The 25,493-nt window shown below is 34.8% G+C and overlaps 3 protein-coding genes and 1 long non-coding RNA gene across 4 annotated transcripts in view; 1 reads left to right on the forward strand and 3 right to left on the reverse strand.

Annotated features, from left to right (window-relative positions):
* Window positions 1-4,075, forward strand: part of LOC107757836 (uncharacterized) — an 11,043-nt gene extending 6,968 nt beyond the window's left edge. The window contains exons 2-3 of the long non-coding RNA XR_001641968.1: window positions 2,720-2,806; window positions 3,999-4,075. This is a non-coding gene — a long non-coding RNA (uncharacterized LOC107757836). The remainder of the gene's footprint in view (window positions 1-2,719; window positions 2,807-3,998) is intronic.
* LOC107757833 (polymeric immunoglobulin receptor-like) overlaps window positions 1-5,947 on the reverse strand; it is a 21,956-nt gene extending 16,009 nt beyond the window's left edge. The window contains exons 1-3 of the mRNA XM_016575426.1: window positions 5,902-5,947; window positions 5,406-5,717; window positions 3,984-4,298 (exon numbers count right to left, since the gene is read on the reverse strand). Coding sequence (XP_016430912.1) covers window positions 3,984-4,298; window positions 5,406-5,717; window positions 5,902-5,947 — 673 coding nt within the window. The remainder of the gene's footprint in view (window positions 1-3,983; window positions 4,299-5,405; window positions 5,718-5,901) is intronic.
* A 1,083-nt stretch (window positions 5,948-7,030) lies between these two features.
* LOC107757835 (polymeric immunoglobulin receptor-like) lies at window positions 7,031-13,752 on the reverse strand. Its single transcript, XM_016575428.1, has 8 exons — window positions 13,692-13,752; window positions 13,216-13,530; window positions 12,783-13,094; window positions 12,674-12,692; window positions 8,683-8,780; window positions 8,503-8,555; window positions 7,608-7,667; window positions 7,031-7,177 (listed from the first exon to the last, which is right to left on the reverse strand). Exons 1-8 carry the CDS (start codon window positions 13,750-13,752, stop codon window positions 7,058-7,060), a joined length of 1,038 nt encoding a protein of 345 aa, XP_016430914.1. The 3' UTR covers window positions 7,031-7,057.
* Window positions 13,753-15,470: 1,718 nt separating this feature from the next.
* On the reverse strand, window positions 15,471-18,231 carry LOC107757834 (polymeric immunoglobulin receptor-like). The gene is made up of 7 exons (XM_016575427.1): window positions 18,171-18,231; window positions 17,695-18,009; window positions 17,258-17,585; window positions 16,728-16,837; window positions 16,529-16,581; window positions 15,736-15,795; window positions 15,471-15,652 (listed from the first exon to the last, which is right to left on the reverse strand). Exons 1-7 carry the CDS (start codon window positions 18,229-18,231, stop codon window positions 15,542-15,544), a joined length of 1,038 nt encoding a protein of 345 aa, XP_016430913.1. The 3' UTR covers window positions 15,471-15,541.
* Window positions 18,232-25,493: the final 7,262 nt, after the last annotated feature.

Genomic DNA, 25,493 nt, shown 5'->3' on the forward strand with positions numbered 1-25,493 from the left:
GGACTAACCCAGCTGTTGGGTTAAATTTTTACATTACATTTTTAACCCAAAAGTTGGGTTAGTCCATATTTGACCCAAAGTTGGGTTGAAACAACCCAACATTTTTTAGAGTGTAAGATTTCAGAAAACTTGTATTTCAAAAATGTTTGCAATTCTTAATGTAATCAATCGACTACGGAAATATGGTGATATATAGCCTATTATTATTATTTATTTTTTTACCAGCATTCACTTGGGGTGTCTCGCCTTAAAAAGTGACAATGACAATATCACACATGTGAGATTATTCTTGGAGGTGTTTAGACATCATAAAAGCTGGATGAATTGTGTATTTTAAAAATTGTTTATTTTTAAATTTATTGAAAAAATTTATTGAAACACACAAAAATGATACGAAGGATACTCTACCTTATTGGCAGAGGCTATTTACACTTGCTCCACCCACAAACGTGTGATAGGGATGGTCGACACTATAAAAGACTGCAGACAATTGTCAGCTTCAGTAGTGTAGATAGTAAAGCGCGTTCCGTAGTCTTTTTGACGCGATCGACCCGAGTTCGAATTCGCCTTTTACCAAACTTTTTTTTCACCCTTTTCAAATATCATATCTCATCGGAAAGGCATTTATTTTCAATAAAAATGAAGGAAATAATCATAAAGTTGAAAATAAAGTATCAGGTAGGGTTAGGATAGGTGTAGGTAGGGCTTTATATAAAAAAATAATTATATAATTTGAATAAAAATTATAATTTACACTCAATACGTTATTACTGCATACTGTTTTATAATGTACTATAATACTGAGGTGCAGATAATTGCCACTATTTGAAATAAGTAGTATAAATAGCAGCATTCGTGTAAATAGAATCTATCGCTATCTGCACTTAGTGTAAATAGCGTATTGTTAAAATACTGCTATTTTCACTTAGTGTAAATAGAATCCATTGCTATATGCAATTAGTGTAAATAGCATCCATCACTATTTGCACTTAATGTAAATAGCCTCTATCGCACGGTTAAAATTCACCAGCAGATAGCGCCACACACACAAAAGATGGATAACAATATAAGAAAACAATATAAGCTATATAAACTATTTCATGCAGACAGTTTTATTGCTTTTTACAATGTGCAATTAAAATGAATCAAAATAAAATGTAATTTAATATTAAAAATAAAATAATTAAAATTACAACTAACAAAACTATATTTACTGTAAAAGTTATGTAGGCCTAATTTGGATTTAAAGCATGAGACGAAACATTAAAGAATATTTCAACTATTTATAAAGTGTTGCTTGGTCATGAATTCTGGAATATACCTGTAATATGCAGATGTACTTCAGAAATGTACTTCATAACTATATACTGTAAGGCTTGAATTATTCATTTTGTTTTCACAGTATTGCCAACCAGCTTATATTTTAAAAATACTGACAAACTTACATGTTTTAGGTGCATACGTTAAGCACCGAAACGTCACACTGTTTAAAACTGAAACTGTAAAGTAGATTTACTATTAATGAACAGTTATTGACTTTCACTTTCTCATAACTTCCTTTAGAAGGAGCAGAAGTAACACCTCTTGTTATGAACTCACAGTCTTGGGTGTTTTCTTCACAGAGCTGTAGATCACTTCAGCTTCTGAGTTCACTGATGAAGAAGGCTGTGAATGAACAAGATCAGCACTGAGAATCTAATTTCTGCATCACAACCCTTAGTGTGTCATTTTAGTGTAACACCTTACATGACAGAAATGCAAAAATAGTGATCATTCACAGCCACATTCCAGCCAAAACTGCTGTGACACACAACACTTTTACAAAAACTCTCAATGGAGAACATTCAGAGGAGACACTTACTGCTTTACAAAAGGTGACCACAGAACTGTAAATCACTGAACTATCATCCACGGAGGCAGAAGACTGTGAATAAACACAACGGACGATCGTTCATTTGCAATCAGCATCACAGTAAATGTCTACATAGTTGCACACCATATGGACTGATGACTTACAGTAGCATCTGCTGGACTGTTGGATGTCATCTGGTTTTCACAGGGCATCTGCATCAAACACAAACACAGATTTGGATGGTACTGGTAGCTAATGAGTTTTGGATGAATGTGTTCTTTTCCAAAGACTTCTGATTTGCGTCAATATGTTAATTCTAAAATACTTACTGTATTTCTGGTGCTGTTAAAATGTTCTTCTCTAATTTGACTTCTCTCTGTCAGAGTGAGAAATGAAGATTAAATCTCATACTATTTTACATGTACACTCTTTAGAACCTTCAAAATTCCACAAAAGGTTCTTTATAGTGAAAAAAAGTTCTTTAGATTTTCAAAATGTTCTTTACACTATAAGAAAAAAATGGCATTGCTGCGAAAAGCCCCTTTTGGAAACTTTATTTTCAGAACTGTACAATTAAACATGACGGGGGTTTATGAATGGCCAAATGTGTTTGTATCACGAAGCTAAACTTTATATCTGACCGATTTTGTCCCTGAAAACCTGATTTCCTACATAATTGTGCTAGTTTGATGCCTCTCGAGTCACCTTATGGTCTCTTTCTTCTCACATACTGTAATTAAACTCAAATCTATATGTTGTTTATATGTCCATTTATTGATTTATTTGTTAAGTAGCCATAAATGAAGCACTATAATGCATTTTCAGTCATCAAGGAGTATGAGAAAACTCACCTGGTTTCTTTCTCAGTCTCCAGGTTACTATGGCAACATGAATAACAAGCAGTAACAGCACAAGCATCGCTGGAAGAAACATGACCAGAATCACATCATGCCTGTAAGTGATGGAGAGACATTTCTATTTATCACACAGAACTATTCTCACTTTTAATTCAAAGCAAGTTAATCTTGTAAAGCTTTGTTTGTAATTTAGAGATATAGTTTCAAGCAAATGCAGACTGAAATGCCTTAAATACTTGTTTTGCTCATCCGTGCTGTGTATTTCAATATTATCAGTCTCTGAGGCTGCTGTTAGAGATGGATGGGTTTCAGCTCTGCAATTAAAATAACATTACTATGGTGACATGAAACAGTTTGGTAATACAGTTATTAGGAATGACTGAATAATGTTCACACTGTTCACACACGTCTGTCACAGGTCTTGAATCACTCGTCATAGCTGCCAGCCAAAAACAGAAATGGAGAAACAAGTTTCTTAGTTAGAACAAAATGTTATTATTAATGAAAGAAGCTGTTTGTTATGCAAGCCCATTTACAAGAGAAAACATCCTTTTGTGATCAAATTTTGTATGTAATAGTTATGACTCAAAATTTGAACTCTGTCATAATGTAAATTTCTTATGTCATAATTTTGACTTTTATCTAAATATTTCAAATAATTCCTTTTAGCTGTTCCTTACTGTTTATTATTTTATTCATACTTGTGGGATTCATGTTGGTTGATGGCTGTGTCGTGTGCCTGCAAAACAAAAAGTAAAAAATAACAATAAAAATAAAAATAAACAAATACTACTACTACTACTAATATAATATAATATAATATAATATAATATATGTTTGGAACTACATAATGGAGCTAAATTATTTTAGCTTAAAAACAAATTCAGTCATTCACTCATATATAGACATTAATACTGTTTGTTGCAGCCAGATTATTTGAATGGCGATCACATCAATTTTAAAAGGCCTTAAATTGAAGTTTTTCAACAATCTATCACTATACAGATTCACAGCATATAAAATGAAAGTTTTGGCCTTTTTACAACCCTTGGCTGTCTAGGGGTCACGTGAAAATATTGTGGCTAGAAAAATATTTGGATGTGATTGATTTTTTGAAATGGTCAAGAATGTTTACACGTACATGTCTGTCTCAGAGTGAGATGGTGTAGCTACAGGAGCAGTTGTAAATGCTTGAAAGAATGAAAGAAATTAGGTTAGTTTTAGTGCATTGAGAGTGGCATCATTTTTATGGCTGAATTGGTTTGTGATCTTACCTCTTTTGGCTTCAGTGACTGTGAGTTGTACAGGAATCTGCCGATCTCCTACAGAGCAGAAGTACCAGCCAGAATCAGTCAGTCTCAGTCCAGTCATCAGCACAGTGAAGGATCTTCTCCCATCATCACTGATCTGGACTGATGAATTCTGGGATGTGTTAGTCCTCCCCACTGTGTAACAGCTCTGATCTTCATATCTGCACCACTGTTTGAGTTTATCCTGATATCTAGGACTGTAGAGACACTGAACACTGATATCACCACCTTCATGTCCAGATACACTGCTGCTCCGCAGCGCCACAGACACATCAGGAGCTGAAAACCATCAAAAGACTATAAGATTTTTTAGTAAATTTGCTTATTATTGTTAATGAAATGCAAATATGTAAGTTTTCTTGTTATTGTAAAGTGTTAACTATTCAAAAACAGTTCTGTTTTAAAACAATTCTGGAATCGAACAATATGACTAAAAATGTACATTCTTATGCTGATGTTTGCAGCCTACTAAATGATTCTAGCGGCTAAAGTCTAAATAGCATGATACTCTTACTATTTCCTTTTGCCAGTATGCAATCCTGACTTCAAACAGCATCTCCTACACTGCTACTGCAAAACCACTACTTTATTCTTCAATCAATGATCAGATTAATCCAAACCATAACAAACTGAGGCGGTGCATTACAGTTTTTGTATTACAGTTTTTCTCAGTCCCTTCAGTACATTTCTCGATTCATCCTTAAAGGGGTCATATGATGTTGCTAAAAAGAACATTATTTGGTGTATTTGGTGTAATGAAATGTGTTTATGCGGTTTAAAGTTAAAAAAACACATTATTTTCCACATACTGTACATTATTGTTTCTCCTCTATGCCCCGCCTTTTTGAAACGCGTCGATTTTTACAAAGCTCATCGGTCTGAAAAGCGAGGTGTGCTGTGATTGGCTATGACCCTTTTAACATTTGCAAACCAGTAAGTGCATTTCTCAAACAACTCTTACAAACTGCACCACACAATGGATTACCAGAAAAGCTTGCTCAAAATCTTTAGTTCATCTCTCAAAACCAAGTATTTCTGGTTGTAGTGATATAAACTCAAGTAGTCGTATGTATGTTTTATTTATTTATTATAATTATTATTAGTTTTCATTTATTACTGTAAGTATACTGGTGCTTACTTTAACATAAACTAAACTTGCACTGTATAATGTGCGCCGCTGCTTTTCATTAGTCACTGCCGTGTCATGTCAGTGACATTTCAGTTTTTCTTTATTTATGTGTACAATAATAAATATATATCACACATAACCCAACAACAACCTTTTACATTACTTATAATATTACTTATAGCTACATTATTATATTTCAGTAAAATGCATAAACATGTTTCTCAGAGAAAAGGCACAATTTGGAAAGATATTCTTACTTGATTGTACCGTCAGATACAAATAATAACCAGTGTCTCTTTTGCCACCGATCTCCACAGCACACCAGTAATATCCAGAGTCTGAGGTCTTCATATTCTTCCATTGCACTGTAAAAATACTCTGAGCTGGATAATCAGTGAGGGAATATTTTCCTGTCTCATTTGCATATGCCAATATACTGCAAGAGACCAAATGTGACCCCTTACACCAGTATTTACGGTTTTCTTTATGTTTTTTATCATACAGACATGGAATAATTCCAGGTGATCCAGATTTCACTCTGATATTCATTGTCTGAATTCCAGCACCATCTGTGGACAAGATTAAGTGTAGGGAAAAATGTAAACATCCATAAACTGCACATTATGGAAAAGTTGCAATAGTGAACAATTACTAGCTTAAAGAATTCAAGTTAAACAATTTTAACAATTGAAGTTAAAAAAAGATCATACAATAGTTTAATAATGCCATTTAGAGAGTATTATAATTGTTCACCTGTGATGTGAAGTAAAATCCCAGAGAGAATCAGAGGGTAAATCATGTCTATAGCAGAGAGCATGTGCATGAGAGGACCTGGTCACTTCTTGCAGTGTCTCTGCTTCTTCCTGTTTCAGAGGACGAGCAGAAATATCACCTCAAACCACATAAGCATTATCAAGTCAGCAAAGTAGCCACTTTGCAGTTAGATACCTCACACTTAATGGTTTTAGCCCCTTTCTTACTGAACCAACAAACACTGAACAAAATGTTACATTGTAGAAGCGTGAAAATGATCAACACACAAACTGTTGTGTGTAACTGTTAGCTTAACTTTTAGTTTTATCATGTGTTCAGTTTTTCCAGTTGAGGTAAGGGGTTCATGGGGGTTGGTATAAAATAATTTTGAACATGCAAGTACGATTAACTGATGATCATACAAAATCTAAACTGTCCATGTTTTTAAATATGTTACGCCTCAAAGGATTTCAAAACACAATTCATAGCAGAGAAATATGGAAACACTATATCAAAGTCTGAGATTAAAAACAACAACAATCCCAGTTTCTTTAATATATATTTTCCTGTAATCCTGTTTCCTGTAATGATCGTGCTGAACTTCTGAGCAAAGAATAAAAGAATCTGCACATCTGAACCACAAAACACACATCAGATCGTCAGATCAGTTCAATGAAAGTCCATGGAGGGAAAGGAGGAGTCAAATTATTATTATTTTTTACATAAACAACTGCAATACTTTTTATTTCATGAAATTGTATTGTTTGTAATAATACAAGAAACAGAGAAAAAAACATTGTACAAGTACACAAAAAACGATTTTGACAGTGACGTATTTAAACAGAGACTCTAAAACTATGTACTGCTAAAAGACAATCACATTTTCTCAGGAGAGGACTTTTGACAAAGTAGGGCTAGTTATGAACTATGCATTTACAATAATCTTTTACATTTTCAATTGTCTTGACCCTCACATCTGTTCATATAGGTTCATAAAAGGTAATTTAATATAAAATAGGTTCACACTCCATGAGCAAAAAAAGTAGAACAGGCTTAAAAACACACACACACACACACACACACACACACACACACACCACTGATTTTGTTTCTCTTGGTCAGAAGGTCTGTTCCTGTGTTCTTCTCACTGTTGCAGTCAGTGTGGATCCACAGTGCTGTATATTATGCTGTATATTGCTCCACCTGCTGGAGGCTTCTCTGCTTCACTCCCAGGAACATTATCAATAGTACTGTAGGTTATGTCCTTGTTGGGATCCTGTGGAGAAAGGGATCGTAATTAAACATGATCAAGTCTTCTACTTAATGTGTCATATTTTTGAATCATCAAAGTAGTTTAGCATGACCATACATCCTCTTTTTTTTTTTTTTGACCTGTCCTGGCCAGGATTTCTAAATTGCCTAAAATGTCTGGGTTTTGGCTTTGTTTTCCTATTGTTTGCATACTTGCTGAAGGTAATGACTCATAAGTAGTTTGACCAATAGCGTGCAGGCATTGTACTTAATCGACCAATCGTGGCATGCAAGAAGGGAGGATCTATAGAGAGCCATCAAAGCAAAGCAAATAAGAAAACAAAGCTAAAACCTGGACATTTTAGGCAATTTAGAAATCCTGGCTAGGACATGCCTGAGAAAAAGAGGATTTATGGTCACCGTAAAATAGTTATATTAATGTCTGGTCTACTTACATTTGGGTTTTCATCATTTATAGTGCTGTACATCACAGGATCTTCAGGTTTAGAGTAGATCTGCATTTCATACAAACACACACAAAACAATAAAAAACAGTAACCCCAAGAAACCAAAATTTATTATAAGAGAGTAGGCTACATGTCCTGGAAATATGTGAGTGGAGTAAAGATGCTAATAGTGTTGCATTCATGTCAGAAATATAATATGAAATAAGTTCATTAAATTCAATTTGTTGGTCATAACTTTGTATTTATATTTTTGACATGCTGCACAAATCAAAGGGTAATTTCCTATGTGGCGGGTCTGTGTAAAAACGAAAATCTGATTAGGAAAAATGCCTCTTATGAGCTGGTTCTTTTAATAAATCGTTCTTATGATCTCATTCTGAATCAGTCTGATGAATGAAGTGGATAGAATAAAAATATGACTCACTTACTGAACTACCTGTTCCTTGGGTAAACCAGCATAAAGATATAAAGCTATTAGAAAGAAGGCTGGACAAAACAACAAATGCGTTTTCTTTTCTCATATTTGACTCTCAAACAATTTCTAGATTGATTAGCATGAAAAAGTTTAGGATCCCCTGTGTTACCAAGAAGAGGGAGACAAAGAGTCTTATACTAAAAATTAACTGATATGGTACATTGCCTCAAAATACAGTCAATAGTTTTATCGATTCTCATTTGCTACATAAATATGAAAAAAAAAGTATTAGATCAAATTAGTGCATAATCATGTTTTTCTGTCTTCGATCGCGATCAGTGCTGAGGTGAATTGTTGTGTCAAGGAGAATGAAGTAAAATGTGCATTTTACCCCGTGCTCCTTTAGCCCCGTTGAACCCTATATTATCATTCGAACATTTTCATAACTTGCTTCTTATAAGGACTTACCATGTCAGTGGCTCTGCTGCTGGTTCTCCCTGTGATTTGGTGTTTATCTTGCTCTTCATTTAAAAAAAGGGGAAACAATAATATCTGACATTAACTGAATATAGATATATAGAATCTGTGCTGTCAAAATAAATGTCAGAATATCAGGGCATGAAATAGATATGTGCAGCTGAAACTAACTGGGTCTTCGTCTCCATCTCCAGGTGAAAACACTGATCAGAATCAATAACAGCAGAAGTGCTGCTAAAGCTGGAAGCCACACAGTCAGCAGTTCATTACTGTGGGAAATAAGGAAACATTTAAAAATCTTCAAAAGATAAACTTTTGAAGCTCCAAGAGCTCCAAAATAGAAACTTAATATAAAATTGTTTATTCATATAAACTCTAGGGCTTTTCACACTGCTTTAAACCCTGTTTTATCGTTGTTATCCCTTACGAAAAAGAAGTTTATTCAAGTGTGCTATTAGTAGCTAAACCCCGCTTTTAACCATGGGAGAAGTACATTTCACAGTTAGAAGCGTGCACCTTGACAGAAAACAAGTGAATTGGAGTTCAGATTTAATCGTACCTTTATAATCCATACAAGATAAACTTCATAGTACAGTCGACAATAATTATGCAGGACGCGCAATGCTAGAGCCGTTACGTAAACAGGTCGCGTGCTGCGTTCGTCCAATCAGTGACATTGACACCGCAAATATGCAAATTTGAACATTAACCCGGGTTTAGGAATCATGTAGACTACAGTGTAAAATGTCAGTTTATGAATATCCAGGATTACTTGTTAATCACGAGTAAATTATGAGCCGTGTGAAACGTGAAACAAGATAACCCAGGATTCAGTTCACTCAGCGTTTAGAATTACTCAGCATTAAATAGGCCTATTTCAAGTGTGAAAAGCCCTTCTGTTAATGTAGTATTTCAGCTTAAAGGTTTTAGAATTAGATTAAGCCTTAATTATTTTATTTTAAACAATACACATAGTAGGCTACTTTTGAGGTTTTACAGTGTCTTCTGTTTCATTATTAATATTCTTGAGAATTCCTGTTTCATTTCTGCAAAGACAAAAAAGAGGAGGAAAGGAAAAATAGCACCAGAGCAACGAGGAAATGACTGTTAGTCATGAAATATACAGAAACAGAAACAAACATTGAATAATTCCACAAAGATGATTATGAAAGAAAAGCCATTTACAGAACAGATTAAATACTTACACTTTGTCGCTGACAGTGCCTGTGGACAAAAGTAAAAAATAAACAAAGTAAGTTTAGTTGTGTTTTATTTCATATGTAGTAGCAAAACATTTATGAATTACTGAAAAATGTGTACCTTGTTCTGCTTCAGTGACTGTGAGTTGTACAGGAACCTGCCGATCTCCTACAGAACAGAAGTACCAGCCAGAATCAGTCAGTCTCAGTCCAGTCATCAGCACAGTGAAATGAAGAGAATTTGGCATTATGTGATTGAAGCAAATGCAAAATGTCTTACCAGATTGAATCTTGAGATAAGTCTCATTTATTATATTTTTCGGTGGTTGTTCTCCAGTCTCCACAACACAATAATAAAGTCCAGTGTGTTTGTTCGTCAGGTTTCTCATAGTCACAGTAAAGAGACTCTGATCAGGATAATCAATTACTGACAGATTCTTCTGTGTTGTGTTTGTGTATGTATTAGATTGATCAAATTCTGAGAACCAGTATTTCTTCTGCTGTGAGTATTTCTCATCATAATGACATGGAATGGTGACAGATCCTCCAGTCTTAACAGTTAATGTACAGTTTGACCAACCACTGTAGCATTCAACACCTAAACAAAGCACAGTCCAAAACAACAAATTACTTCTTAATTTGTTCTATCCTCACATACAACACATTAAAAACAACATGAACAGATGAGCATACAACCTGGCATTGCAAAATGCTATACAGAATCTATTAGAAATGAACACAGCAAAACATGTACTCTCACCTAAAATGAGCCAAAAGCCGATTGAAATGTAGAATGTATTTTTCTTTGCATATGCGGTCATTGTGTTTCTCTTCCTGTATCTTGAAGTTGTTCTGTTCTTGAGTGTTTTGACTTCCCTCTCACCCTCATATAACACTTTTCAACCAGATAAAAGCTTTCACCGGGGCGGGACCTTTTAAAAAGTGCTTATATGTACCATTTCTGTTAGCCTATGTACACTGTAGGTGCATTCTTTAGAAGGATATAGAGTACAAACAGGTAGGCTACCTTTTGAAAGGATGGCCTACCGTCCTAAGTGACAGCTTTTGTCCTTTTTTTCTGAGAGTGTGGTATATACAGCACCTTTAAGTTTGATTTAATAACACAGTTAAAGTGCATAATAATGGACAATCTCAGCAGAATAGATTCGAATAATCATGACAGAGAGAGAGAGAAAAAATCTCTAAACTTTTTATTAGGAATTAGAAAAATCTGCCATTTGGATGAAAAGAGTGACATTTGAAAAAAAAAAAAAACAGACATTAGTCATTTAGCACACACAGATACCTTAAGTCTAGTCTGTTGAATAAGCATAAAGCAAATGCAGAATATAAAGCTTATTATCAACACTTTTATAATAATTTGATCCTTCAGGTCGATGTGGAGAAAATTCATCTAGTTCTGTGACAAACAGAAACGCTCCACGTGCACTCTGAAAAACAAAATAAAAGTGCACACCATCAACAGACAAATATGAGAAACAAATATGTTTCTATGTCACACAAACACATCACATACATTTTGGATATGTGTAAAAACCATGGAAGAAGAAGGCTATGTTTCAGATTTAAAAGCGTGTTCAGCACCGTTTTTACACGAAATTATGAAACAGCGTATTGTATAAATAGTGGTTTCAGGGTTTTGAGAGGAAAAATGTCGAATGGTGACAGAAAGCACGTGAATTGGAGTGAAGAGATGGTTTTATTTGTACCTTTATAATCCACCGAAAAGACCATACAGGAAAAACTTGATAGCACACACAATGCTAGAGCCCTTACGTAAACAGGTCGTGTGCTGCGTTCGTCCAATCAGTGACACTGACACCGCAAATATGCAAATTAGAACATTAACCCGGGTTCTTCTTCTTCTTCTTCTTCTTCTGGTGTTTTATGGCGGTTTGGCAAACCAGCGAAAAAGGTGCATTACCGCCACCTACTGATCTGGAGTGTGGAGTGTGCATAAATTTGGAAGAAAGAAATACAGAAGGGGAAAAAAAAATAAAATTAAAAAAAATTAAATAAATTTTTTTTTTTTTTATTAATGAAAATTAATTAATAAAATTAAAAAATAAAATAAAATAAAAAAGGGACAAAAATTCCTAGATTCTATCTATTGTTCCTGTGTTTTTCAGGTATTTAAATATATTTTCTCGCACTCTTGATTGCCTCGACCCATTTCCCAACAATACTTTTAAAGAAATATTATCAACTCCCAGCCATCCTAATTCTTGAATTAATTGAAATCTCTCCCTTTCATATGCAGAACACTCAAAAATAATATGTTTCACTGTTTCTAATTCTCCACATTTGTCACACTTTCCCGATTCATGCTTACCTATTTTATAACTCCTTCGTCGAATCCGCCACCTCTGCTCACTCTAGGCCGTGACGCGGTTTCATTGTGAAAGCGAAACTACTTTGTTTGGTCTTCCAAAAGAGGATACGACTAGAAATCAGTGGTTAAGTTGTATTTACAACACTGTTCCAGAACACTTCAACCCAAATATTCAGATGTGTGCAGCACATTTTATGGAGGACTGTTTCCTGATCCTGGGAGAGTAGACTACAATGCCGGCTGTTCTGACTCAAAGACTGTAAGTACGTTTTTTATATTTAAAGAGTTTTTATATTTTATATATTTAAAGCGAGTTTTTTGGGCAGTGTAGAGTAGGGCTTGTTGTTTGTCATTTCTCCGATCACAAATGCACACATGGTTTTATGTTTACGCGGCACGTAATCTGTTTCATTCTTCTTCTTCTTGAGAATTACTTTTTAATTTCTGCAAAGACCAAAAAAAAAAAAAAGGAGAAAAGGAAGAATGTCACCAGAGCAACAAGGAAATGACTGTTAGTCATGAAATATACAGAAACAGATACAAATATAGAATAATTCCACAAAGATGATTATGAAAGAAAAGCCATTTACAGAACAGATTAAATACTTACACTTTGTCACTGACAGTGCCTGTGGACAAAAGTAAAAAATAAAGTTTAGTTGTGTTTTATTTCATATGTAGTAGCAAAATATTTATGAATTATTAAAAAAAAAAAGTACCTTGTTCTGCCTCAGTTACAGTGAGTTGAACAGGATTCAGCTCCTCTCCAGCAGAACAGAAGTACCAGCCAGAATCAGTCAGTCTCAGTCCAGTCATCAGCACAGTGAAGGATCTTCTCCCATCATCATCACTGATCTGGACTGATGAATTCTGGGATGTGTTAGTCCTCCCCACAGTGTAACAGCTCTGATCTTTATATCTGCACCACTGTTTGGGTTTATTCTGATATCCAGAACTGTAGAGACACTGAACACTGATATCACCACCTTCATGTCCAGATACACTGCTGCTCACCACAGACACATCTGGGTCTGAACACACACACACACACACACACACACACACAAACACAAACACAAACACCAGTCATTTGATTTGATAAAACACATATTTGACATTAGAATTGATTAAAATAACTACAACATCTTATACCAGATTGAACCTGGAGATAAAGACCATATGTGGCAGTTGGTTTTCCTTCAATCTTCATAGCACAATAATAGAGCCCATCATGTTTTGTGCTCTGCAGGTTGCTCATAGTCACAGTAAAGAAACTCTGATCAGGATGATCAATTACTGACAGATTCTGCTCTGTTGTGTTTGTGTATGTATTGGACATATCAATTTCTGAATGCCAGTATTTCTTCTGATGTTTGTATTTCCTGTCATAATAACATGGGATGGTGACAGATCCTCCAGTCTTAACAGTTAATATATTATATGACCCACTGCTGTAGCATATAACACCTAAACACACAACACACACACCGTTGTCATGGTCAGAGTGAACAATAAATCGTCTTCACAAAAACACATTAAAAGCGACATGAACAACTAAGCATAAAAAGTATCATTACAAACTGACAAACAGGATTGATTAAAAACAGAGTCTAACATTTAATACTCACCTAAAAAAAGCCCAAACCCGATTGAAATGTAGAATATTTCTGTTTTATCGTATGTGACCATTGTGTAAGTTTCTCTTCCCGTGTCTGAGCTGTTTTAACTGTGTTTGTAGTAACTCCCGCACTTCCCTTTTTTCCTCTCATATAGCACTTAAACGTATTGCGCCGCCTGCTAAAAGCTGAGGATAGACTCTAGATCAGGGGTTCACAGATCACATGTGAACAAGCTAATCAAGGTCTTCGGGATTACTAGAAAGTTACAGGCAGGTGAGATTGGAGCTACAGTAAACTCTGCAGGAAAGTGGACCCCAAGGGCCAGAGTTGAGAAACCCTGCTCCAGATTTCAAGCAAAGTTAGTAACTGATGCACTTCCACACTTCTTTCAGTTACATCACACTTTTATTTACATCTCTATTTCACTAGTAACGGGATCTGGGGGGCAAGTGTATTAAGTTTGATCAATCACAAATAAGCATATTTTGACACTTTATCAGCACATGCTCAGTAGAGCTCTTTCTCTCTTTGCTTGAGAAGATGATGTATGATCATTTCACTTTTTGAGAAACTTGTATCAGTTATACAATAAGTTGATTTTGAGATATAAAAATATATTTTACATATTCAACCATTTTCATCGGCTGTCAGAAGTTTACCTGTGATGTGAAGTAAAATCCCAGAGAGAATCAGAGGGTAAATCATGTCTATAGCAGAGTGCATGTGCATGAGAGGACCTGGTCACTTCTTGCAGTGTCTCTGCTTCTTCCTGTTTCAGAGGAAGAGCAGAAATATCACCTCAAACCACATAAGCATTAGCAAGTGAGCAAAGTAGCCACTTTTGCAGCCAGCAACCTCACACAACACAACAACAAATCAAAATTTTACTTATGGGTTCTAATTTGATTTGTGAATATAGTGGTATAATATGGATCAATAGGTTCTCTTCTTCAATTTGATACAACATTTACTCAAAATGTTTAAGAATGACATAATTATGGCTGAGCAGATGACTTTCTCCATTTACTGCGACTGATTGAACGAAATGTTACTATATCCGCCACTAATTTAAAACAACTGTGAAAGTGATTAAAGCACACAAACTGTGTTTAAATGTTAGTTTATTTTTTTTTATTATTGTTCAATACATTTCATAATTTGAGCTCTTTCACAACAAATTTTTTGTTGTTGTTTATTTTCTGTTTACATTTTTTATTAAAATGTTTCAAATAAAATGGGGTGGAGTTGAGGGAAGGGGTTCATGGGCGTTGGTATAAATGATTTAAAAAAAGGCTAAATTTGATTAACAAAAAAAATGCATGTTTAAAGTACAGAAGCCTAAGTCTAAGTACAGAAGCAGTGCTTAAACATTCAAGCAGAAACACTGACTTCTGCTCCACTTACAGTGCTGTTCACTGCCGATCAGCAGCAGACCACAGAGTGCAGGCCGAAACACATATATGAGCCGCCCACAAAGTGTGTGATATATATACAGTGTGAGCAGACCATCTTTGTTGACGGCCATTCAAAATGAGTGTGTATACTAAATCCGCAAGTAAAACTGCAAAATACTGCCAGGGCTGCGTGTGTATACTTATTAGAAAACAAGGGATAGGACAAAGATAGGAACCTGAAACCAAGACACATACAACTGCAAAATACTTTTATTTCATTTTAAATATGCTTGTTTGTATTAATGCAAACAACATAACACTGTACAAGTAAACTTACAGTGAAGAAATTAAGCAGAGATATAATACAAAAAACTACAAAAAAAAGTTGTGATGATAGTCCTCTGCTGCTGATTTTGTTTCTTTTGGTCAGAAGGTTCTGTTCCTGTGTTCTTCTCACTGTTGTAGTCAGTGTGGAGCCACAGTGCTGTATATTGCTCCACCTGCTGGAGGCTTCACCGCTTCACTCACAGGAACATCATCAATAGTACTGTAGTAGATTATGTCCTTGTTGGCATCCTGTAGAAAAAGGGATTGTATAATAAACATGATATATTCATGTCTGAAATTTCATCACATCAGTGCATGTATGGTCTACTTACATTTGGGTTTTCATCATTTATAGTGCTGTATATCGGAGGATCTTCAGGTTTAGAGTAGATCTGCATTTTATGCACAAACAATACAGAAAAAAATATCAAGAAATCAACATATGACTCATTTAATAAACTACAGGTCTCATGGCCAAACTAATGCATATGAGAAGTAAGGAGAAAAAACAACAAATGCATTTTCTTGTCTTATTTTGATCTAAAACGTTTTTTGATTGGTTTCGACGATGAAACCTCTCTAGGTGGATCTTAGCATTTGCTGAATGAGAATGAATTTGTTGTTCACACCAGATTTAAAATTCTTATTCATTTAAGAAAACTGCACACATTTGAGCACGTGTGCAAATGGTAATTTGGACTTACTACAATTTGTACAACAACTAAATGCACATTGCTTGCTTGATTCCCAATGCAGCATGATTTGTTCAGTTATCAAAATCAGTCAGACTTACATGTATATTTCATAAATATCTATGACGTGTATTATGTCTGCTTTTGACCAGTGCAGCTCACACGATGACAAATAAACTTTGGAGCACTGGCCAATTTACTGACACAATAACTAAGTTTTGAAGTATGAATTAAATGTTTTGGGTGAGTTACTACATTTGCAGACATAATGCAGACATGGCACAGAGTGCTGAAGTCTCATAAGACAGAGAAGAAAATTACACTTACAGTTTAGAGAACGATAGAGATGTTAGAGAAAGTTTCAAAATATAAACCAAAGCAACTGTCAAACAAACATTTTCAGATATAGATTCTCATAAACTAATGGACTTACCATGTCAGTGGTTCTGCAGCCCTTTATCTCTCTGATTTGCTGTTTGTCTTGCTCTTCATTTAAAAAAAAAAGAGAAACAATAATTTATGACTAACAGAATTGATATACTGTACATACAATCTGTGCTGATTAAATAAATTATTAAATGGCATGGAATTAAATGAATTTTCAAACGAATAAAAATGTAGGTTGAACTGACCGGGTCTCCGTCTCCATCTCCAGGTGAAGAGAATCAATACACTGATCAGAATCAATAACAGCAGAAGTACAGCTGAAACCAGAAGCCACACAGTCAGGAGTTCATTATGTCTGTGGAAAATACAGAAACATTCTAAAATCTTTTCATTCAAAGAGCTCCAAAGATATGGGACTAATTCGGCTGCATAAAAGGCACCAGAAAATGAGCCATATCTGAAATAAACTTTCACCAGAACTCTGTTAATGTATTTCAGCCTAATAGTTGTTGTTTTTTTCAATGTAGTACTTTTGTGGTCTGTCAATGATTTCAGTTGTATTATTATTATTCATGTGATGTCCTGTTTCACTTCTGCAAAGGCTAAAAAAAAAACTTTTAAAGAAAAATCACAAAGGCAGTTAGGAAATTATTGTTAGAGTAAAAGGCAAAAGAAATCGAGGAAATAGTGCATGACGACAAAACGCAGACAAATACAGAATAATTCTAGGAAGATGATTCTGAGAAACATCAATGAGAAATGTTTGAATACTAACGTGTCTTTGTCTTTGTCTGGTTCTGTCTTGATTACAGTAAAATGAACAGGATCCAGTGCCTCTCCAGCTGAACAGTAGTACCAGCCAGAATCAGTCAGTCTCAGTCCAGTCATCAGCACAGTGAAGGATCTTCTCCCATCATCATCACTGATCTGGACTGATGAATTCTGGGATGTGTTAGTCCTCCCCACTGTGTAACAGCTCTGATCTTTATATCTGCACCACTGTTTGAGTTTATCCTGATATCTAGGACTGTAGAGACACTGAACACTGATATCACCACCTTCATGTCCAGATACACTGCTGCTCACCACAGACACATCTGGGTCTGAACACACACACACACACACACACACACACACACACACAAGTCATTTGATTTGATAAAACACATATTTGACATTAGAATTGATTAAAATAACTACAAAATCTTATACCAGATTGAACCTGGAGATAAAGACCATATGTGACAATTGTTTTTCCTTCAATCTTCATACCACAATAATAGTGTCCATCATGTTTTGTGCTCTGCAGGTTTCTTATAGTCACAGTAAAGAAACTCTGATCAGGATGATCAATTACTGACAGATTCTCCTCTGTTGTGTTTGTGTATGTATTGGACATATCAATTTCTGAATGCCAGTATTTCTTCTGATGTTTGTATTTCCTGTCATAATAACATGGGATGCTGACAGATCCTCCAGTCTTAACAGTTAATATATTATATGACCCACTGCTGTAGCATATAACACCTAAACACACAACACACACACCGTTGTCATGGTCAGAGTGAACAATAAATCGTCTTCACAAAAACACATTAAAAGCGACATGAACAACTAAGCATAAAAAGTATCATTACAAACTGACAAACAGGATTGATTAAAAACAGAGTCTAACATTTAATACTCACCTAAAAAAAGCCAAAACCCGATTGAAATGTAGAATATTTCTGTTTTATCGTATGTGACCATTGTGTAAGTTTCTCTTCCCGTGTCTGAGCTGTTTTAACTGTGTTTGTAGTAACTCCCGCACTTCCCTTTTTTCCTCTCATATAGCACTTAAACGTATTGCGCCGCCTGCTAAAAGCTGAGGATAGACTCTAGATCAGGGGTTCACAGATCACATGTGAACAAGCTAATCAAGGTCTTCGGGATTACTAGAAAGTTACAGGCAGGTGAGATTGGAGCTACAGTAAACTCTGCAGGAAAGTGGACCCCAAGGGCCAGAGTTGAGAAACCCTGCTCCAGATTTCAAGCAAAGTTAGTAACTGATGCACTTCCACACTTCTTTCAGTTACATCACACTTTTATTTATCTTATATTGATCTGGGTGGCAAGTGTATTACATCTGATCAATCAGAAATAAGCATATTTTGACACTTTATTAGCACATGCTCAGTAGAACTCTTTCTCTCTTTGCTTGAGAAGATGATGTATGATCATTTAACTTTTTTGAGAAACATGTATCAGTTATACAATAAGTTGATTTTGAGATATAAAAAAATATTTTTCACATATTCAACATTTTTCATCGGCTGTCAGAAGTTTTGATGTCCCTACCCCTTTAAGCGCCAATGCAAAAGTGCCCTTTTGGTCCGATCTAGGTGCATCTCCTAATTAGGACCATAAATAGATAAATTCTAAGTCTGCTCTTTAAAACAAAGAAAATAAGCGATGGTAGAAGAATAGTATATGCTAACAACAGGAAACTGTATATTCGTGCAGTGTGCATGTCAAAAGGTCAAATACGATTTGAAGCTTGTGACGTATAAACGTACACATCAACCCGATCACTTTGTTTAGCGTTTATATAAACACTACGTTCCGATTCATCAATCAGAATGATTTAATTCCAATTGAAACAAAAGGTGTCCATGTAAACATAGCCTATATGAAACTTATGGTCATATGAGCAATGCCATTAGTGATGATGTGAAAAATGAACCTTTTCAAAACTTTGAATCACTAACCCTTACCATACACTTACCAGCTATGTGGATTTCAGAAAGTGCGCAAAGCATAACGTGCACACTTACCCCTTATGTGGATGTGTAGAAAAGTGCACAAAGCTTAACGTGTACACTTACCATAGTATTTGGATTTTAGAGTTTTCCAAGCATCTGCTCACAGCCAAACGGGAGAGGCAAGCTCAAATACAACCCTCAAAGGTGAGGGGAGCACTGCCCGAGACAGCATTTACACAGGAAGGTTCTCGTAATGCCACCTACCCTAGAGGATGCAGTTCGAAGTTCCCATGAAAGGGAACAGGAAGTGCCCAAGATTGTCCCAGGTCTGAAAAACGCCAAACCTCAAAGCACAGAAGCTAAGCGTATCCCATCATGCATCACGTTCAGGAACTCATTTGCCCTGAAATCTTGAAATGTTGAGGAACAAAATCCACTGTTAAGTTATATTAATTAGATATTACACATAAGTGGGTAGTAAAACAAAACATGTTGCACATTTTATTTTGAGCAAGATGAGTGTGTATTTTGTACAACATTTGCAAATGCTTTTTACCACTTAATTAGAAGCACCACAATTACTAAATTGTGCCATCTTATTACATAGGGACTACTGAACAGGCATTAAGAAACTTATTTTAAATGGCAAAGTATTGAAAATCAAAATATCGCTCTGTACATTTGAATTTTTACAACACTGACTGTAATCTGGTTATTAAAAGTTTTGTACACATTTGAGGTTTGAACACTTGAGCCAAATACAGGAAGTACGTCATGTAAGTAGACAAGTGGTCAAGTGCAAAGACCGCAAGTGTGGGTGTTTGGATGGGCCCATGGAGAAACAATATGATGTAATGAATGCTCATTTACTGAAATCTTGTGACTTTGGGAGTCTGATAGGCGCTCTGAATCACTGGTTTGAAACAAATGATTCACAAAGGTTTCAAAGCTTCACCAAGCAGTGTTTGGAAAGCACCCATCAATAGTTGCCATATCACATGCTGTTGTTTTGGAAATGTATTGTAAACTGATGTTTTTCAAATAAATAACAGAACAAAATTTTAAATTACAAGTCGTAAAAAAATTTTACATAAAGATTGCTAGTCTGTTAAGGTCAAAAGTTATAATGAAGTCACACTACTGTTAGAGAGCATCTATCAGTTACAAAAGTGTCAAGCAACTACAAAATATAAGGCTTAGTATCAACACTTTTCTAATAATTTGATCCTCCTCTAGTTCTGTGATAGACAGACTCCCTGATGCGCGCAAACTAGGCTACATAACATATCTAGGCTGTTATTAGTATGTAGGCCGCTATAACAGGTTGTGTAGTTGTCTAGCTCTGCATCATGCTTGAAAAATTTGTCTCTATTTGCGCTTTGAATATAGAGAGAGAGAGCACTTATTGTTCACACTTAATACGACTAAGAAAGAACTGTTGTTTATTTATACTGTTTATACTTTATTATACTATTTATACTTTATTTCTATGTTCAATTTGTGAAAAGGAGTTCAGTTAGGAGGTCAAACGTTCTAGAAGCTCATAATTCATGTACAGTTCTAAGGTCTGAAGAGACTCACATGAAATCATACAGGAGAGAAGTCAGCCAGTTGAACAAAACCTTTTACAGTGCTTGAGTGTTGTTGTTTTTACTGCATATGATAATTCATACTCAGAAAGTAGAACTGAAATGACATTTATTACAAGATGATTAGTTCAATTAATTTTTCCAGTCATGTATTTGCTCATTGAGAATTTTTTTTAAAAATGTGTAAAAAATCTTGTGTCTCGTCTCGTGTCTTGGGTTAAGTGTCGGCATTAATGATAATCAAACAACAAAAGACTCTTGACAGAATGGCATTTGTAGCTTTTATAAGAATTTATATAGTGTAAATTGTTCCCTATACCATCACATTCACATCTATGCAACCAATAAATAAATTACTACCCGCAGAACCCCCTAGACTAGAGGAAACAATGCACAAAATCCTGTGGGGACACTGGGAATGTAGAGGAAACACTGTAGGATTGGCTGTCTCAGTGTGTGTATGCCAGTTCACCTTACTGTTTGTGTGTGTGCACCATGTATGGCACTACATACATTTCTCCAGTAAAGCATAATGATTAAAGGGGGAGGGGGCCCTCACACAAAGAGCAGCCTAGGGGCCCCTGACCACCTTAATCCGCGCCTGGCCACAACAATATTTTTCTTCATATATTTCGTAAAATATAACATACAAAACAATATATTATGTAACATTAAAAACATATCAAATTTAAATTTTGCTAAACAATCTCAGTAATGGGAATTTGTTCATACTAACGTGACCATGAGATAATCAGGATTCATCACTCGTCTCAGTCCAGGTTTGAAGCCTAATATATTTACAAATTAATATTAGCCTAGATTAAGGAATAAAAAAAACAAAAACAAACGCTGGTCATTGTAAGTTTATCATATATAATGCATTAATTAGCGGTGAATTTATAGTTGAGTTTTTAGTAAATCTCTGCTACTTAACTACATGACATTACACAACCCAGCTTAGTTTGGAAATCTAGGACCCAAACTGAAAGATGTGGGGTGTCTAGAATAGGAACAAATGACCATAAATTTTGACCATTCGTGCATTTGGACTGCTGCTAATCTTTACACAGAGACAGATGTATTTGAGATCAGGATTTATTAGAATAATTTTGTAATTGAATGAAAAGAGTTTTATGGAAAATACATACAATGTCTCAAATAAAACAGATAGATAGATAGATAGATAGATAGATAGATAGATAGATAGATAGATAGATAGATAGACAGACTGTAGTGAGGGGGGACTCTCTGTTCAGAAATATTGGCAAGCTATTATTTTGACAACTGCAATCCTCAATACCTTTGTCTTTTCCTTGCTCTTTTTGTCTTTTCCTTTTAACAGTGCCTAGCAGCTCTCTCTGTTCATGAGCATCTAAAATTAATCAATAACACAAATTAATCAATACATGCATTTGAAAATGCATTCAAATATTAATATTTATTAAGTTTAACACATATTTGTCAATGTTCAACATTCCTCATTTATCTGTAATAGAAATAAGATGCTAAAATTGTTATTTAAATAGTGATACTGTCATTAGGTGTAATGGATGACACTGTGGTGTAACAGAGAATTTGCATTACGCCAAATGACAAAAACATTACACTGAATGATGAAACTTCTACTTCAGCTTATAATACAGACAATCAACTGGCCACCTGTATCAAACACTGAGCACAATTATTCACAACATCTACTTATTTAAAAAAAAAATCTAACAATAAAAGTGTTTTTTGGCATTTCACTGAATGACATGTTTTTGACGTGTTTTTGTAACTTCGGATACCACACTATGAAAAGGGGGAATTATCAAATATTTAAGAGCAATAAACTTTCTGCAGCACCACGCGGTCTTCAGGGTGCCATCTGATGATGTCACAGACTGCTGAATGACTATCAGTTTTTTATATGATTTCAGAATGGCTTCTTGTTCCTGTTACACTGAATGACTTCTGACAAACCGCATTTTCTGGGACAAAATGCACCTGGTTATTTCATAACTTTAAAAAAAAAAAAAACAATAAGTCATCCTTTTAATATAACACAGCCAACAGTTACTTAAAAATGCCAAGACAACAAATGTAATTTTTTACTTGGTATTTTAAAGATCGTTCATCTGGAAAGCATCTGCTGTGTACAAACATCTAATAGACTTCTTTAAAGGGGTCCTATTATGCTCTTTTACAAAGTCTTGACTTTGTTTTGGGGGTGTACTAGAACATGCTCTCATGCTTGGTGGTTCTAAAAATGCATTATTTTTCACATAATTTACATTATTAAAATAAATTTCTCCCCAGCCTGGCACAAACGGCTCGATTAGTTCTGGGTTTTAATGAAGGCCCGCCTTTCGAAAAAAACGAAATGTGTTGTGATTGGTTAGCTGTCCCAGTGCGTTGTGATTGGCGAACAGCTTAGACGGTGTTTCAGTACTGCCACGCCCCTTGCTCCGTCTTTCAACAAAAGCTTTTTGGCGAATCCGGCACTGTACTCCCTCGTGTTGTGGAAGCTGTCCTCAGTAACATCTGATAGGAAACGTCCTATAGGCGTATTGCAGATGAGCAAACACTCTAAAAATATGTCTTGCAGACGTCAAATAGACATCTCAGTGATGTACATGTGCTATCAGGGTAGTGTACAGTGAAATCTGTGAAATGTAGATCATTAAATATTGAATTTTTATATAAGTTGCCAGATATGATTAAATATATTGCTATCCATTTAAAATGAAGAGACCATTTTATTTGTCTTTTTCAAGATAACATATATTATAAAATTTTTACAACTTTTTTAAAATTTACTATTGTGGTATGAATAATAAAACAAACACTTAGCACTATTATACATAATTATAGAAATACAAAAAATAAAAATGAAAAGAGATAAATGCTTCAGATAAGGTTTTGAGCTTCAAATATCTTCACATTCATTTGAAATTGACATCCTATGACATGCAATTCGTCTAAAAATAAAATGATGAACAGAAGTCCACACTTACACTACATATATTATGATCACATAGCTTATGACAGTGAACATGTTTAGAAGGTTATTTATGACTTCTCCTTTAAATAGTAAGAGGGAGTGATTCATTTTGAAAGTCAGTTGCTCTTTTTGACAGCTGTGTTGATGTAACCGGTTTCATCAAACCCTAACTTTCAGTGAAGATTCAAGTTGGACTTTCCTGTAAAAACCACATCTTGAGATTAATTTCAGTTAGACTGCTAATCATGCACAGGCCATTGGTGCTTGGACCCTGCTTGTGGCTATGTTTTGTTTTTAATTGTAGTATAGATGTTGTATAGATGATATACTATAGATTAAGTATAGATGATTGAACGCTTGTTTCCTTTGGTGTTCCCACCCCTCACAGTCCCCACCCTAAACATAATTTTCTAGTTCCGCCCCTAGATGGTGACACATCCTCCAGTCTGAATAGTTAATACATGATTTGACCTACTGACATCACATTCAACACCTAAACAAACACCACACAAACCTTTACTATGTCCAGGATTATCAATAAAACACTTCTTAATTTGTTCTATCTTCACATAAAAAAAAAAAAACATATTAAAAACAACATGAACAGCATAGAAGGTGCCATTTCAAAATGATGAACAGGATCCATAACAAACAAACAGAGCATAATATTAAATACTCTCACCTAAACTGAGCCAAAACCTGAATGAAATGTAGAATATTTTTGCTTTCACTTATGAGGCCATTGCGTTTTCTCTTGCTTATGTTTCCTGCATTCGTTTTTCACTGCAATAATGTGGTACAACTAGCCAACTTCAGTTTTTTTGTTCTCAATGCTCTTAGACATCTTGCACCCTCTGGCTAAGGGGTGTATAAAATAAAGTGCAAATCAATATTTCTTTCATTATTTGATGGGTGTTCAGTCATCAAATGTATTAAAGTTTCTATTTGTTAACATTAGTTAATGCTTCAGGTGTCATGAACTAAGAATGAACATCTACTGTACATCTATAGGTTAATGCTAATTGCTGCATATACTAATACACAACATGTATTATTAACATTAATGTATTACAAACAAACATAAATTAATAATGAACAGTATATTTACACTCACAGAAAACTACAAAACTGTCACTGGGGTGGTAACCTTATGTACAAAAGATCTAAAAATTACATCTTTGTACCTTAATCTAATCTAAATGGTACATATTAATAGTTTTTCAAAGGGTACCGCCCCAGTGACAGTTTTGTACCTTATTTTCTGAGAATGTACACATTAAGATAAAAAAAAAAAAAAAAAACAATAGACTAAAAAAAATTCATTGTAAGTTGATCATACTTGCAGTAATGCATTAACTAATTATAATGAACTGAACCTTGTTTTATGTGTTTCCATGTAAAATCAAATTTTTAGCATTCATGTCTAATGGCGTCTATCAACTAAAAACCTAATTTGTTATACAGTTTTGCTATGCTAATTAACAAATTAGCTATGCTAATTCAATTAATTAATTAATTTATTTATTTCAGGTTTATTTGACAGGGACAATGCACATCAACAATACATAAATGCACAATGTGCCAGAATTAGCCAGAAGGCTATTTTGCATTTGCAGTCCCTGGACTGATGGTAAAATTGTCACCCTAAAAATATAAAGAAAGAATCAATACATAATACTTACATACTCTAAAATACAT

The sequence above is a fragment of the Sinocyclocheilus rhinocerous genome, unplaced genomic scaffold, assembly GCF_001515625.1.
Source record: "Sinocyclocheilus rhinocerous isolate Xijiao unplaced genomic scaffold, SAMN03320098_v1.1 scaffold112, whole genome shotgun sequence".
Taxonomy (NCBI): domain Eukaryota; kingdom Metazoa; phylum Chordata; class Actinopteri; order Cypriniformes; family Cyprinidae; genus Sinocyclocheilus; species Sinocyclocheilus rhinocerous.

What these genes read in the sequence shown, in the direction of transcription:
- LOC107757834 (XM_016575427.1), bottom strand. Translation starts at nt 18,231, where the DNA reads ATGGTCACATACGATAAAACAGAAATATTCTACATTTCAATCGGGTTT. An exon ending in CGGGTTTTGGCTTTTTTTAG is followed by an intron (nt 18,010 to 18,170) that starts GTGAGTATTAAA and finishes TTGTGTGTTTAG; the next exon opens with GTGTTATATGCTACAGCAGT. An exon ending in GAGATGGAGACGGAGACCCG is followed by an intron (nt 16,582 to 16,727) that starts GTCAGTTCAACC and finishes TTTTAAATGAAG; the next exon opens with AGCAAGACAAACAGCAAATC.
- LOC107757835 (XM_016575428.1), bottom strand. Translation starts at nt 13,752, where the DNA reads ATGGTCACATACGATAAAACAGAAATATTCTACATTTCAATCGGGTTT. An exon ending in TTATCTCCAGGTTCAATCTG is followed by an intron (nt 13,095 to 13,215) that starts GTATAAGATGTT and finishes GTGTGTGTTCAG; the next exon opens with ACCCAGATGTGTCTGTGGTG. An exon ending in GAGATGGAGACGAAGACCCA is followed by an intron (nt 8,556 to 8,682) that starts GTTAGTTTCAGC and finishes TTTTAAATGAAG; the next exon opens with AGCAAGATAAACACCAAATC.